General features: G+C 37.7%; 1 protein-coding gene across 1 annotated transcript in view; it reads right to left on the bottom strand.

Annotated features, from left to right (window-relative positions):
• The window catches only part of SP3 (Sp3 transcription factor), a 56,531-nt gene that overhangs the window by 35,369 nt on the left and 8,210 nt on the right, over positions 1-12,952 (bottom strand). Inside the window, exon 4 of the mRNA XM_069577147.1 lies at positions 10,449-11,808. Within this exon, the coding sequence (XP_069433248.1) occupies positions 10,449-11,808 (1,360 nt within the window). The remainder of the gene's footprint in view (positions 1-10,448; positions 11,809-12,952) is intronic.

Genomic DNA, 12,952 nt, shown 5'->3' with positions numbered 1-12,952 from the left:
TTGATAACTGTTCAAGCTGGGAGACAGTTACATTAAGGTTCATAATACATTTCTCTGCTTTTATGTATCTTTGAATTTTTCTGTTAACTTTTAAAGTTACTAGTATTTTAGTCATTATTAATTTTTTACCCACTTTAATCACTATTATGTCCTCATTTTCTCTGGATCTATTTTTCTACTTAATTCTTCAGTAGTTAGTTTTATGAGGGTCTTTGAATGATAAACTCTCAGTGCTTGATTATTTTAAACATCATTATATCCTAACTCTTAAGCAGGACTTTAACTGCATGGAGAATACTGGGCTGCCAGTTTTTTTCTCATACCATATTACTACACGATCTTCTGCCACGTGTGGCTGATGAGAAGATTGTACGTCTGTAACTTCTTTGATACCAATCTGACTTCTCTTAAAATTTAAGATCATCTCTCCCCATAATTTCAAGACATGAGTACACTTATTTTTTACCTTTCTTAATATTTGAAAATTTTTCATCTGTAAACTATCTCCAACACAAGAAGATTCTCAGCCACTGCTTATCAAATATGGCTTCTCTTGTCATTCACTCTATTCTATTTTTCTGAAACTCTTACATTGATGACTCTCAATCTTTCAATTCTCTTTAACTACCTCTTCATTATCTCTAAACTCTGGGTAAATGTCTTAGTACACTACTATTCACTCATTTTTACCTACGTCCAGCCTCAAGGTTCTCCTGTTTGTCTCCCCAAATTTTTCTATTTCATTAAGACAATGCTAATACACACTGACTATGCTAAAGCCTTAACTGTGGATCACAACAATCTGCCGAAAATTCTTCGAGAGATGGGAATACCAGACCACCTGACCTGCCTCCTAAGAAACCTGTATGTAGGCCAAGAAGCAACAGTTAGAACTGGACATGGAAAAACGGACTGGTTCCAAATTGGGAAACGAGTACATCAAGGCTGTATATTGTCACCCTGCTTATTTAACTTATGTGCAGAGTACATCATGAGAAATGCTATTCTGGATGGAGCACAAGCTGGAATCAAGACTGCCGGGAGAAATATCAATAACTTCAGATACAGATGACACCACCCTTATGGCAGAAAGCGAAGAACTAAAGAGCCTCTTGATGGAAGCGAAAGAGGAGAGTGAAAAAGCTGACTTAAAACTCAACATTCAGAAAACTAAGATCATGGCATTCGGTCCCATCACTTCATGGCAAATAGACGGGGAAACAGTGACATACTTTATTTTCTGGGCTCCAAAATCACTGCAGATAGTGACTACAGCCATGAAATTAAAAGACGCTTGCTCCTTTGAAGAAAAGTTGATGACCAACCTAGACAGCATATTAAATAGCAGAGACATTACTTTGCAAACAAAGGTCTGTCTAGTCAAAGCTATGGTTTTTCCCACCATAAAAAGAAGGCTGAGTGCCAAAGAATTGATGCTTTGAACTGTGGTGTTGGAGAAGACTCTTTGAGAGCCCCGTGGACTGCAAGGAAATCAAACCAGTCAATCCTAAAGGAAATCGAGCCTGAATATTCATTGGAAGGACTGATGCTAAAGCTCCAATACTTTGGCCACCTAATGTGAGGAGCGGATTCATTAGAAAAGACCCTGATGCTGGGAAAGATTGAAGGCAGGAGAACAGGATGACAAAGGACAAGATGGTTGGATGGCATCGCCTACTCAATGGATATGAATTTGAGCAAGCTCTGGGAGATGGTGAAGGACAGGGAAGCCTAGTGTGCTGCAGTCCACGGAGTTGCAAAGAGTCAGACACGACTGAGCAACTGAACAACAAAGAACACATTCTACTACCAGTAAAAAAATAAAAAGTACTATAAATTAAAACACTGACGTGTCATGGTAAGATAAACTCAAGATCTCAGAAATGTTAAAACGTTAAACATCATGCGTCTTAGAATCAATGAAATATGTTTTTCCTTTCTAGGATTACTGGCTTTTTCTTTTCCATATCTATCTTCTCTGTTTCACAACTTTTTTCCTAAGATGCTACAGCTTCCTTTTTCTCACTGACAACTTAGCTTTTCAGATTTTTTAATTATCTTCCTTCAGTTGGACATGAATTCATCTCTTAATCGTTGATTTTACAGGCTGTCATAGATTCTGCCTTCATCACTTACCTTGGAATTTTGGTTTCAGACTTATACTGAGTAAAATTTTTCTCTATGCATTATAACTCTATTCTTCCAAGTGTCTCCATCAAGTCCTTCTAGCTCTAGTGCAGACTTAGGTCTTTCATTGGCTTTGAGAGAGAGTACTGGATATCATAAACCTAGACACCCAGTTTATAGCTGAATGGTTCAGATTGGTTCAGAAACTAGACTGTGCTAGGGTCCTCCTATTTCCCATGTCCTCTTCTCATCTCTAATGTGTACAGCCTCATTTAAGCTGAACCTTAGACTAACAGACCTTCCCTGACGGCTCAGCGGGTAAAGAATACACCTGCAATTCAGGAGACATGAGGGATGCAGGCTCAGTCCCTGAGTTGGGAAGATCCGTGGAGGAGGGCATGGCAACCAACTGCAGTATTCTTGACTGGAAAATCCCATGGATGGAGAAGCCTGGCAGGCTATGGTCCACGGGGTTGGACACAACTGAGCCACTTTGACTTTTAGAGTAACAGCCTGCAACTTTACTTTTAGCTCACTGCTACAAAAAGGAAGCCTACTCCAGCCACTAGTTTTAAGCAATGAATTTGACTCTCCGCTTTTTCTCATGTGGGGTCTTTTTAACTGTACTAAATAGTATGAAAAGGCGGCAAAATTATATATGACACCAGAAGATGAGCCCCCAGGTTGGCAGGTATCCAATATGCTACTGGGCAAGAGCGGAGAAATGGCTCCAGAAAGAATGAAGATGCTGGGCTAAAATGGAAATGACCCTTAGTTGTGGATGTGTCTAGTGGCAAAAGTAAAGTCTAAAGCTGTAAAGAACAATACTGCATAGGAACCTGCAATATTACATCCATGAATCAAAGTAAACTGGACATGGTCAAGCAGGAGATGGCAAGAGTGAACATCAGTATTTTAGGAATCAGTGAACTGAAATGGATGGGAGTAGGTGAATTTAATTCAGATGACCACTGTATCAACTACTGTGGGCAAGAATTCCATAGAAGAAATGGAGTAGCCCTCACAGTGAAGAGTCCAAAATCCATAGTTGGGTGCAATCTCAAAAACAACAGAATGATCTCAGTTCCTCTCCAAGTCAACATCACAGTAATCCAAGTCTATGCCCCAACCATTAATGCCAAAGAAAGCTGAAACAGAATATCTCTGTGATGACCTACAAGACCTTCTAAAACTAACACCAAAAAGAGATGTCCTTTTCATCATAGGTGACTGTACTGCAAAAGTGCAAGTCAAGAGATACCTGGAATAACAGGCAAGTCTGTCCTTGGAATACAAAATGAAGCAGGGCAAAGGCTAAGTAGAGTTTTGTCAAGAGAACACACTGGTCATGGCAAATATCCCTCCTGCAACAACACAAGACACAACTCTACACATGGACATCACCAGATGGTCAATACCAAAATCAGACTGATTCCATTTTCTGCAGCCAAAGATGGAGAAGCTCTATACAGTCAGTAAAAACAAGACCTAGAGCTGTGGTTCATATCATGAGCTCTTTATTGCAAAATTCAGGCTTAAACTGAAGAAAGTTGGGAAAACCAGTAGGCCATTCAGGTATGACCTAAACCAAATCCCTTATGATTATACAGTAGAGGTAATGAATAGATTCAAGGAATTAGATCTGGTAGATAGAGTGCCTGAAGAACTATGGATGGAGGATGGTAACAGTGTATAGGAGATGGTGATCAAAATCATTCCAAAGAAAAAGAAATGAAAGAAAGCAAAATGATTTTCTGAGGTGGCCTCACAAATAGTTAAGGAAAGAAGTGAAATGCAAAGGAGAAAGGGAAAGATATACTCAGCTGAATACAGAATTTCAGAGAATAGCAAGAAGAAAGCCTTCCTCAGTGATCAATGCAAAGAAATACAGGAAAACAATAGAATGGAAAAGACTAGAAATCTCAAGAAAATTGGGGATAGGAAGGGAAATTTTCACACAAGGATGGGCACAATAAAGGACAGAAACAGCAAAGACCTAAAAGAAGAGATTAAAAAGAGGCAGCAAGAATACACAGAAGAATTGTACAAGAAAGGTCTTAATGACCCATATAACCACGATTCCCTGGTGGCTCAGATGGTAAAGTGTCTGCCTGCAATGCAGGAGACCCAGGTTCAATTCCTGGGTCTGGAAGATCCCCTGGAGAAGGAAATGGCAATCCACTCCAGCACTCTTGCCTGGAAAACCCCTTGGACAGGCTACAGTCCATGGGGTCACAGAGTTGGACACGACTGAACGACTTCACTTTCAACCACGATGGTGTGGTCACTCACCTAGAGCCAGACATCCTGGAATGTCAAGTGCCTTAGGAAGCATCACTACAAACAAAGCTAGTGGAGGTGATGGGATTCCAGCTGAGCTATTTCAAATCCTGAAAGATGATGCTGTGAAAGTGCTGCACTCAGTATGTCAGCCAATTTGGAAAACTCAGTAGCAGCCACAGGACTGGAAAAGGTCAGTTTTCATTCCAATTCCAAAGGTCAACATCAAAGAATGTTCAAACTACCATACAATTGCGCTCATTTCATATGCTAGTAAAGTTATGGTCAAAATCCTTCAAGTTAGGCTTCAGCAGTATGTGAATTAAAATCTTCCAAATGTACAAGTGGGTTTAGAAAAGGCAGAGGAACCAGAGATCAAATTGACAACATTCATTGGACCATAGAGAAAGCAAGAGACTTCCAGAAAAACATCTACATCTGCTTCACTGACTATGCCAAAGCCTTTGATGGTGTGGATCACAACAAATTGTGGAAAATTCTTAGAGGAGTACCAGACCACCTTACCTGTCTCCTGAGAAATCTGTATGCAGGCCAAGAAGCAAGTAAGAACCAGACATGGAACAATGGACTGGTTCAAAACTGGCAAAGGAGTACATCAAGGCTGTATACTGACACCCTGCTTACTTAACTTATACAGAGAATACATCCTGTGAAATGTCCAGCTGGATGAATCAAAAGCTAGAATCAAGATTGCTGGGGTAAATACCAACAACCTCAGATATGCAGGTACTACTCTAAAGGCAGAAAGTGAAAAGGAACTAAAGAGCCTTTTGATGAGGGTGAAAGAGGAGAGTGAAAAAACTGGCTTGAAACTCAACATTTAAAAAACTAAGATCATGGCATCCAGTCCCATCACTTCATGGCAAACAGATGGGGAAAAAGTAGAAACAGTGATAGATTTTATTTTCTTGGGCTCCTAAATCACTGTAGATGCTGACTGCAGCCATGAAATTCAAAGACACTTGATCCTTGGAATAAAAGCTATGACAAACTCAGACAAGATATTAGCAAGCAGAAATATCACTTTGCCAAAAAATGTCCAGATAGTCAATCCATGGTTTTCTCAGTAGTCATGTACAGACGTGAGACGTGGACCATAAAGAAGGCTGAGCACCCAAAAATCGATGCCTTTGAACTGTGGTGCTGGAGAAGACTCTTGAGAGTTCCATGGACAGCAAGGAGACCAAACCAGTTAATCCTCAAGGAAATCAACTGAGGATTCATCGGGGACTGATGCCGAAGCGCCAATACTTTGGCCACCCAATGTGAAGAGCCGACTCATTAGAAAAGACCCTGATGCTGGAAAAGATCGAGAGTAAGAGGAGAAGGGGGCAGCAGAGGACAAAATGGTTGGATGGCATCACCAACTCAATGGACATGAGTTTGAGCAAACTCTGGGAGACGGTAAAGGAAAGGGAAGTCTGGTGTGCTGCAGTCCATGGGGTCGCAAAGTCAGACACGACTGAGGAACTGAACAAAAAACAATTAAATAGGACATAATTCCTGACATAAACACTTAATGGACATTTTCACTCTACCAAAAAAAAAAATTAAAGAACTGTACAAGCAGTGTAGTTCTGACAATATTTTAAAACGTACGTAACACTCAGTCTTAAAGGGTAAGTCAAAATCTGACAGGACTCAAATCTGAGAAACTGGATTAAGCCTTGGCTTAATTTGGCAGACATTTTCTGACTAGAAAAGATGTTGGAAAGGCAATTTCCAAAAGTAAGTTCATACTTTGTCTCTTTTCATTCAGTTTCATATACATAGCAAATGGTAGACAGAGTAAAAAATTAAATTTCAAAAACAGCATGCATTTCTCAGTGGGCAAGGAACAGAAATAAAGGAATGACTGGGGTTGCAGCTTGGGGCCCAGCGAGTTCTATGTTGCAAGGAAAATGGGTTTGGTTTCTAAGGGGTAAAGAGCACTAAACATACCCCTCGTGAGGAGGGACCCTGAATCAGATTCACATCTTAAAATGGGTCAGAACAGAGGTCACTTCTGTTAAAGGGGAGCTTAAAAAAAAAAAAAAAGATGATGATTAAATTCCAGAACCCTGGTTTAAAAAAAAAACAAACATTGTGGTTTCTTTTATTTGGGAAATGTGTTTCATGGTTTCCATACTAAACAAAAATAAAATGCAAACCAATGCTATCAAAGATTTAAGCAGTTCATCTGGCCATACTATGTTCTAACAGTTTTTTTTTTAAACCAATTATTCACATAAGAAAACACAAGTTTCTTACAAGTTTTCTGTCAATTAAAAAGACAGTATACCAAGGAACAGTTTTATTACTAGATTATCCCCAAATTCCAATTTTTTGGTTTTTCTTTTTAAATATGCTACAATGTACTATGCAGCATTTTCATTATCATTCTCTGTAACTTTTGTTTTCTCATTCCTTTAAAATTGGGAGAAAATTCTAATTTAATGGCCTTCTGGAGTGCTTATTTTACTCTTCCTTGCCCAACATTCAATCAACTAAATCACCATCTTAAAAATTCAATTTTGCATTTAACTCAAACAGTGTTGCTATTTTGATACTATTTTGGAAATAAATTACTGAGCACTTACTGCTTTATATCAATCTAATTTCATGACCAATATAAATTCACAAAATCACAAATAAATTCTCTAGAGGTGTTTTTCTAACACGTACAGATCTCTATAATTTTAACTTTGTGGAAGCTTTAAAAATTGGTTTTAAAAACTATGTCTTCAGGAGTCTGTCATTCTACCAGTATTTTCAAACGTTTTGGTCTCAGGACTCCTTCTAAACTCTTAAATATTACTAAGGTCCCTAAAAAGCTTTTGTTCATGTATGATACATTTTTTGATATTTACTGTAGTAGAAATTAAGAGAAAATTTTAATATTTCAATTCATTTGAAAACAATAACTCCATTACATGTTAACACAAATTACTATTTTGTGAAAAACAACTATTTTCCCAAAATATATAGAGAAGTTAATGAAAGTCCATGTTTCATATTTTTGCAAATCTCCTTAACATCTAGGCTAAAAGAAGACAACTGGGGTTTCATATTTTCTTCTGCAGTCTGCAGCTGTATGGGGTTTCGGCTGAAGCATATGAAGAATATCAAGATACATGGCTGGAAAAGGAAGAAGTAATCTGACAGTCTTTCAGCCAAACGTGTGTATTCTTTGATACTATACCAAATCTGACTAGTGATAGTTTCTTAAACGTCAGCTGCAGTGTAGAATCTGAAAACATATTGATAAACTTTCCATATGCTTGTTAGTCTTTCACCCATGCACGATTTGTAACATAAGTTGGTCATTTGAAAACCACTGGTTTACTGAACTATCATAAAGATCTTGCGAATATATTTCATTACAATACAATATTCAAAAAAATCCTGTTTATTAATATAACACTGTCCATCTCATCAGAAAAGAATCCAACTATTAATACATTATCAAGTTCATAGTAGTTCTCTTAAATTCTTATTTTCACTGGAAAGTCCAAAATTTATCATTGGAAGCATATAGGTTTTTTTTTCCTTTGAAGGACAGGCTCACTTATTTTTTTAGAAAATATCTGTCACTTAAATACATGAATCACTCAATAATCAGTTTGTCAGTCTTTCAAGTATTGTTTCCTGAGAACAGCATCTAGTTCAGCTTGCAACTCACACGACTGCTCAAGTGAAAACAATATATACGTTTTTTAAAATATAATCATCTTATTTTGGTATGTGCTTTATTAAAGTACAGTTCCCATTTTATCACAAAGAATATTACAAAAACATGCAGCAGGAACTACAAACCAGAAACACAATGAGATACCACTTCACACCCATTGTCTAAAATCAAAAAGGAGGACAATGATGTGTTGGTGGGGATGTAGAAAAACTGGAACCCTTTTGTTGGTGAGAATGTAAAATGATACAGTCACTTTGGAAAAACATTTTGGTAGTTCTTCAAAATGTTAAACATACAATCTAGCAATTCCACTCCTAAGTATATACCCAAAAGAAACAAACATATGTCCACATCAAACAACTGTACACAATGTTCATGGCAGCATTCTCTCGATAGCTAAAAAATGGACATGCTGTCAATCAATGGATAAGTGAACAAAATGTGGTATATCCCTACAATGGAATATTTATTATTCAACCACAAAAAGGAACAAAGTATTGGTAAAGACTACAACACAGATGAAGCCTGAAAATATGCAGAAAGTCAGAAACAGAAAGCCACGTATCGTAGGATTCGACTGGTAAGATAGAACCAGCAAATCCAAAGAGACAGACAGCAGATTAGTGGTTCCTGGGGGATCAGGGAATGGGGGAATGTGGAGTGACTACTAATGGGAAGGGATTTGGGGGTGGTGGTGAAAATGCTCTAAAATTATACACTGGTGATGGCTGGACAAGTCTGTCCCTGTATTAGAAACCACTAAATTGCATACTTTAAAGAGTGACTTTTATAATATGTGAATTATATTTCAATAAAGCTATTATTTTAAAAAGAACATGCAGCATTCAAGGGTCAAGACTTAGTGAAAATAACTCTTTTGATGTGTTCATCAAGGTTATTGTTCAGTGAAACTAGCATTTTTCGTTAACTCCAAGTGGATGGTCATAAAGAATACTGCTACTATTACAGCTTATCATCACAGCTTTGATTTATGCTAAGACACAACAGCTTTAGCAACTATCAGTGAAAATGTCAACACAACAAAAAAGGCAAGTAATTTTACTATTATTATGAAAAGCAGTTTGACATCAAGGACCTCTGAGAGGGTCTCAGGAATCCTCAGTGGTCCACAGACCATACTTTGAGAATGCAGTTTTAAAGCACCGCTTAAGAAGGCTCAAATGCAATTAAAAGCTTCCTAAGAACACATCAAGACTTCAGGACAATGCCAATTTTCTGTGTGCATGTGTGTGCTCAGTTGCGTCCAACTCTTTGTGACCTTATGCCTGTCAGGATCCTCTGTCTGTGGGATTCTCCAGGCAAGAATAATGCAGTGGGTTGCCATTTCCTCCTCCAGGGGATCTTCCCAAACCAGGGATCAAACCCAGGTCTCCTGCATTGGCAAGTGAATTCTTAACAACTGAGTCACCTGGGAAACATAAGTTTCTGTGTACATATCACAAATTTCTCTAAAGAAAGAGGGTAATACCATTAATTCAGTAAATTAAACCCAAGTTCCCAGCTTGAGTTTGAAAGGGTCAAAACAACAAAATAAGAGTGAAAGTAAGAACTTAGTATATAACAAAGCACTCAATAAAATACTAAGTAAATACCATTACTAAAGTGATGATTATACGGCCTCTTTTCAAATTGTGTTATTTCATTCTTACAAAACAAGAGGTCACTTCTGAAATTTCTACCCCTACTATCAATTATAACATATCTAGCACACCTATGTTTAGGAACTACTTCACACTTGTAAGAATAAATTATCACAGAATCGAAGAATTTTAGGTCTACAAGGTACCCTAGACACAGTTACATAGTCCAATAAGCACATTTTACATGCTGAGAAACCTGAGTTTGTACGAGTAAAAGTAACCTAGCCACAACCACCCAGCTAGCTAGTGAGTAAGACAGCATGAACACTACCTACTCCCAGTACCATAGTTTCACTATGCCAGTCTGATTGCCCAACCAAATAAAATGCATAAAACGTATAATTTACATCACACCAAAGACAGCCAAGACACCTTACCTGACAAATAAAAATTCTGTGATGCTTCAGAGTACCAATCAGATGTTAAGAAAATACATAAAACAGAGTGACAAGAAACAAATGTAACTGGCATAACAGAGAAATAAATCCTTGACTTACAAAAACTATCATCTTTCAATGAAGAACAATTCAGAACACATTTTGATGTTGATTTTTTATACAGACACAGGGAAATGTATCATCATCTTTAAAGATAGCCAGATTCTGATAAACACTTAGCAGAAAAAATTTTCCTACATATTAACACATTGATGAACTTATCTATGGCATAACATGACTTAGAAGACTCACCTGCAGGACTGTCCGCATTCTCTCCTGGGTGTAGCTGTATACCAGTAGAATCTATAGAGTTTACTGTAACTGTCTGTAGATTTGGCAACTGACCAGTGCTTAGACTAACTGGAGTTGAAGACAAGGCTCCACCTGCTGCAACTTGACCAAGCGTGAGTGTCTGAACAGGCGTCAGAGTTATCTGTTGGGCAGCAGTATTCTGTATTTGCAAATTCTGCAAGTTCTGAACCCCTTGTACTTGAAACGTTTGCCAAGTTATCTGTCCAGAAGGGGTCACTGTCTGTGCCTGAATTAAAAAGGTTCCAGGATTCAGCTGCAACTGAAGATTTTGCAAAGCCTGTTGTGTTATATTCTGACCACTGGCTTGCACACCATGGATTGTCTGTGGTGTAATACCTTGCACAATTTGGGCTTGACTGGTTGGCTGCTGAGACTCTTGAAGTTGTAGATGCTGTACAACAGGCTGTGCTGTAGAAACCTGAATATTCTGAGCCTGTGTCTCTTCAGAAACAGGCGACTGGATATAATTTCCCTGAAGATCTGAAGAATGGACTTGCCCACTAGTAGTAGTCAAGCTATTGGTATTTTGTTGTAATATACCTGTACTATCTATAGTAACAGGCAACTGTGATGAAGAAGACGTTGGCACAAATAAATCTGTATCAGTATTAGTCTCATTAATATCAGGAGAAACCCGCTCACCAGTCCTTTCTGAATTGTCTGAACTATCCATAGCTTGTCCTGTGTTTATCAAATGTCCATCAGCATTAATGCCTGCAGTCATTGTCTGAGAACTGCCCGAGAGTCCCAAAGAATCTAGATCGACACTATTGATTGGTACAAAGGTAATATTTCCTGGAAGACCAAGAGGCACATTAGCAACTACTTGGGTTTGGCCAGGAAAAGATGAACCACCAATTGCAACTCCCTGAACCTGGACTTGACCAGTCTGTGGTATGAGATTCTGGATATTAGCAGGAGGTGTTCCAGAAGCAAGCAAGGTTTGATTAGAGCCAGGAATGATCTGAATTTGACCACTTTCTTGATTTATACCCCCATTATCTGAAGAGCCTGTGAAACCAATCTGAACCTGCTGACCATCTGATGACTGAATCTGTGGTATTACTTGATACTGAACATTGGACACTGTACCATTTGATGAATCTGATCCTGGTGCAACTGAAAATATTTGCTGATTCTGCAAATTCTGAAGGGGAAGGACATATTGCCCACTGGAAGTAGCAGCACTTGGAATCTGCACTAGATTGCCAGCTTCATCTTTTATAGTTGTAGGTGTGGCTGACAAAACCTCCCATCGGTTTGGTGCTCCTCCTAACTGTGCAGAAGCCAAATCACCTGTCTGGATGAAGAAAACAGAAAATGTTATGTGATATGTATTTGTAGTATACTTAATCCAATTCTCAAAAAACTTTAAAAATGATAAAAACCCTTATCACCTGAAAAGTTCTCTTAGTAACACAACAGAGCTCAAATACAGAAGTACTATATAAACTACGATAATTATCATTTTCAATTTTTGCTAGTTACTGCTAAGATAACCCCAGCTATTTGAGAAGGAAAAAAGTTCAATTAGAATATTCTTTATTTTATGACTACAAACTGATTTTCCAATCCCTCATCTATGCTCTCTCTGATGCTATACAGTTAAAAATAAAAGTAGAAATAGGTAGAAAAGATTATGAACGGCTCAAACCAAATATACCTCAAACATGGAAGAGAGTTCAAAAAGCATAAAACCCACTAAAAACGTATCATTAAATCAGGTGCATCATATTTGTGTACAAAAAAGAAACATATTAGAGCAGTGTCATCAGTTCCTAGAATCAGAAATAAGATTTGTATATTACTGCTATCAACTTTAAATCAAACAATTAAAGCTACTCTTTCATGGCATGTAGTAAGGTACTCCAGAGTAAACACAGGATGTGGGTGCTTCCTTCAGTGAGTCATCAAATTCTTTACTTTTGCATGAACTACTAAAAAAATATATGAGACCTTAAAATTTTTTAATGAGAAAAGGTTATTGCCCTGTGACCACATTGCAAAGTAAGTCCATCTAAAAGGTTTTTCTAGAATCTAAAAGCTGGAGGACTGACACTTCACCTTCTCTTTAAGTTTGCCTAGGATACTAGCCATTATATTTTGCAATTCTGTTATCTGCTAGAATTTCAAGTATCATTTCTATTGTGGATTAGACAAGACTAGAAAAATATCAATGTAGGAAAGTACAAAGCAATAAAACCCAACATATTAATGTCAAAGGGTAAAATTTCTAAGGGAATAGTAACAGTAACATCTAACATTTGAACTGTTCTTTTATATGCCAAGTACCATGATAGGAATTTGTAAGATTATATAATCTATTGCTTACAAGTATCCTATGAGGTAGTATGATTATCCCCATATCACAGATGACAAAATTGAGACAAAATCAGACAGCTATCAAATGTCCAAAATAGGATTTAAAATTAAGTCAGTCTAAC

The sequence above is a fragment of the Ovis canadensis genome, chromosome 2, assembly GCF_042477335.2.
Source record: "Ovis canadensis isolate MfBH-ARS-UI-01 breed Bighorn chromosome 2, ARS-UI_OviCan_v2, whole genome shotgun sequence".
NCBI classification, from domain to species: Eukaryota; Metazoa; Chordata; class Mammalia; order Artiodactyla; family Bovidae; genus Ovis; species Ovis canadensis.
Note: the sequence above shows the minus strand (reverse complement) of the source record. Positions and strands in the feature narration are given on the sequence as shown.